The sequence below is a fragment of the Nelusetta ayraudi genome, unplaced genomic scaffold (assembly GCF_046127955.1).
Source record: "Nelusetta ayraudi isolate G7.1 ecotype Tasmania unplaced genomic scaffold, CSIRO-AGI_Nayr_v1 ptg000029l, whole genome shotgun sequence".
NCBI lineage: Eukaryota > Metazoa > Chordata > Actinopteri > Tetraodontiformes > Monacanthidae > Nelusetta > Nelusetta ayraudi.
This window is the reverse complement of record NW_027466079.1, coordinates 1074557-1077447: the sequence shown is the minus strand read 5'-3', so window position 1 is coordinate 1077447 and position 2891 is coordinate 1074557. Positions and strand designations below refer to the sequence as shown.

The 2891-nt window shown below is 43.4% G+C and overlaps 1 protein-coding gene across 1 annotated transcript; it reads right to left on the bottom strand.

Moving 5' to 3' along the window:
• Positions 1-242: 242 nt before the first annotated feature.
• Positions 243-2261, bottom strand: LOC142891216 (E3 SUMO-protein ligase ZBED1-like). Its single transcript, XM_076030669.1, has 3 exons — positions 1295-2261; positions 910-1165; positions 243-709 (listed from the first exon to the last, which is right to left on the bottom strand). Exons 1-3 carry the CDS (start codon positions 2146-2148, stop codon positions 290-292), a joined length of 1530 nt encoding a protein of 509 aa, XP_075886784.1. The 5' UTR covers positions 2149-2261; the 3' UTR covers positions 243-289.
• Between the last annotated feature and the right edge of the window lie 630 nt (positions 2262-2891).

Sequence of the window (2891 nt, the reverse complement as noted above, 5' to 3'; positions counted from 1 at the left end):
TAAAGTCATTTATTTTTGCATGGTTCCTTTGGCAATCTCAAAATAGAAAATAGAAAATAAAAAGAAAACATCAGGTCAATATAAAGTGCTGTAAGTTAACAACAAAACTGAGCAATACAAGTATTGAACACAAACACTTCTGCTTACAATAATTGCAAAAAAACAGACCCATCAATCACACTGCTGTAAGTTAGCACAACAAAAATAACATTAAAGTGCTAAAATAACATTAAGCTATCACTTTCAGTAGGCTACAGAAGACATAGCAGCTATGCTGACCTCATGCTTCTTATTTCTCCTTCTTCAGCCAGTCGCTGAGACAAACAAGCTTGGTCACATTTTCTGGGAGCAAGGCTGCCCTTTTCTTTTGCACTATGTGGCCTGCAAGGCTAAACAGTCTCTCACAAGGTACGGATGTTGCCGGGGAGGCCAAGTACTTGCGTGCTAGGGCAGACAGCTTTTCATAGGTTCCTGAGTGATCATACCACCACTGCAGGGGACAGTCAACAATGCTAATGCTGGGTTCTGCTCTGTAGCGCTGCAGCTCTCCATACTCATTTCCATCTTCTTCTGAGTCAGAGTCAGACCCCAAAATGAGAGCGCTCCTCCTCTTCTTCTGAGCTGGCTCATCTTCCTCTGTGGAGAGCTGGAGAGTATCTGCTCTTCTAGGCTCTGCTGCTTGGAGCATGTTCTCCAGACTTGTCCAAACCTAAATGAATGAATGAATGGATAGATGGACAGGTGGATGAATGACTGATTGTCATTAATACTAAGTGCAGTAGGCTGTTATATTTTGTTTTGAGAAGCACTTCATGTTGCATTTATTATGTGTGAAACTTTATCTAAATAAAGTTTGAATTGATTTTATAAATTGAACTCATTAGTCCATCTTATCCTTACAATCTTTACCTGTTCCCTCTTTTCTCTTGGAAGACATTTCAAATCCTTAAAACGTGGATCCAGCGCTGTGGCCAACTTTAACCATGTCTTCTTGTTAACATCAGGTTGCCGTGCTGCCAGTTCCTTTTGGAAGGCATTTTTGAACTTCACCACGTAGGCTGGATCATCATCAGTGATGTCCATGATGCGGTCCAGATGGCGAAAAGCAGGCAGCACTATAGAGCAAGAGACGTAGGCCTCACCACCCAGCAGCTCAGTCACATACCTGCAGAGGTGGATAAGTTTGCAAAATAAATTTAGCTGGATTTTTAAATTATTATAGAACTGATTTCCAATTTAATTTGTAAAGTAAATGTTAAATTTAAAGTAAAGAAAGCTACTTATTTGGTCTTACCTGCATGGTTCAAGCAGGACCTCCAGCCTCTGCAGTTTCCCCCACTCAGCTTCGGTTGGCATGACCAATCTGTGGTTGTTCCGTTGGTCCATTGTAGCCTGGACAGCCTCTTGGTTACGTAGGAGACGTGAGACCATTGCAAGTGTCGAATTCCACCTTGTTGGTACATCTTGTATGAGGTGCTCACTCTTTTTTCCAAGTGCTACTTGTTGCTGGTTAAGTTCTGTGGTACTCGCCGGGCTTTGCTTAAAATGACCAACAATTTTGCGGCACTTTGCCAGTACACCCACAAACCCACTGTTGTCGAGGCAGACCGTGATGGTCCTCTGCAGAATGTGAGCATTGCAGGCAATGTGCTCATATGGAAGGGCTCTCATGGCAGCCAGCATGTTTGCTGCACTGTCTGTACCAATGGTGGATATTTTGGCTTCAATTCCCCAGTCATTTGCCACCTGGAGGAACTGTTCGGCGCATTTATCAGCAAAGTGCCTGGTTTCCGATTTCATGATGGTCAATGCAAATGAGTTGAGGTTCCACTCATTATTGATAAAGTGACCTGTCACCCCAAAATAGCTGTGGTTACCTGCTGAGATCCAGTGATCTCCGGTTATGGCAATGCAGTTGGGCGAATCCTCCACCAAAATCTCAAGTTTCTTTTTTTTTTCACCTTCGTACATCTTGCTGATTTTGGTTGTCACTGTAGCTCTGCACGGTGGCTTGTATAATGGGTCATTGGACGCGGTTTGCAGCACCTCTGTTAACCCCTCATCTTCCACGATGTTTATCGGCCTGCAGTTCATCGCTATCCACTTGGCAAGAACGTTCGTCAGCCTCTCGGTCGCAGACTTGCTCATGCGCGGGGTGTTATCCTCGAGTTTAGTTTGGCGAAGAGTGTTGCTGTGGCTCGCCAAATTGGGAGCATCTTTACCGCTAACGTTAGCGGCGGTTGCGCTAGCAACTGGGTGCTTTGCGTTGATGTGATACGCCATACTTGAGCTGCTTCGGTGGTAAGCGAACTCCTTCTTGCAAAGAACACAAATTACTCTACCTTTGTCGATCGTTCCGTCAGGGTGTTTTTTAAACGTAAAATTCCCATTAACAGGACCAGCAATTTTCACGTGCTCCTCCATTTTCACTCCTCGTCTCTCCACTACTCACCGCTCCTCCCCTTGTCTGCCCAACTACAATGGGAGCCTATCATCGTATGCTAAATAAGCCCAAGCACAATGACAGCCAATCAATGTCCACTTCAAGGTGTGACCCCTAACAACGCAGGCACAAGAAGCCCACCACACAAACATTAAAAAAAACAAAAAACAAAAAACAAAAATAAAGTTAGATTAAAAAAATAGATTAAGCGATTAAAAAACATAACGCTCTAAATAGGCATGTAATTAATTAATCGCGATTAACGCGATAATTTGACACCCCTAATATATATATATATATACATATATCTTTATTAAATTCACAAACATTAGAATTTACACATAACAGGAGGCAAATGACACTTGGCGTCATACCGCCATACCCACAGGTGGAGAGCTGCTGACGTCACTTTCCTGCGCCACGCGTTTACTTTGAGATTGCGATTTCG

Bases quoted from the DNA above. Each gene is read 5' to 3' on its own strand.
- LOC142891216 (XM_076030669.1), bottom strand. From the start codon at position 2,148: ATGAGCAAGTCTGCGACCGAGAGGCTGACGAACGTTCTTGCCAAGTGG. The intron at 1,166-1,294 runs GTAAGACCAAAT...CCACCTCTGCAG, and splicing joins GTCCTGCTTGAACCATGCAG to GTATGTGACTGAGCTGCTGG. The intron at 710-909 runs GTAAAGATTGTA...TCATTCATTTAG, and splicing joins CAAGAGAAAAGAGGGAACAG to GTTTGGACAAGTCTGGAGAA.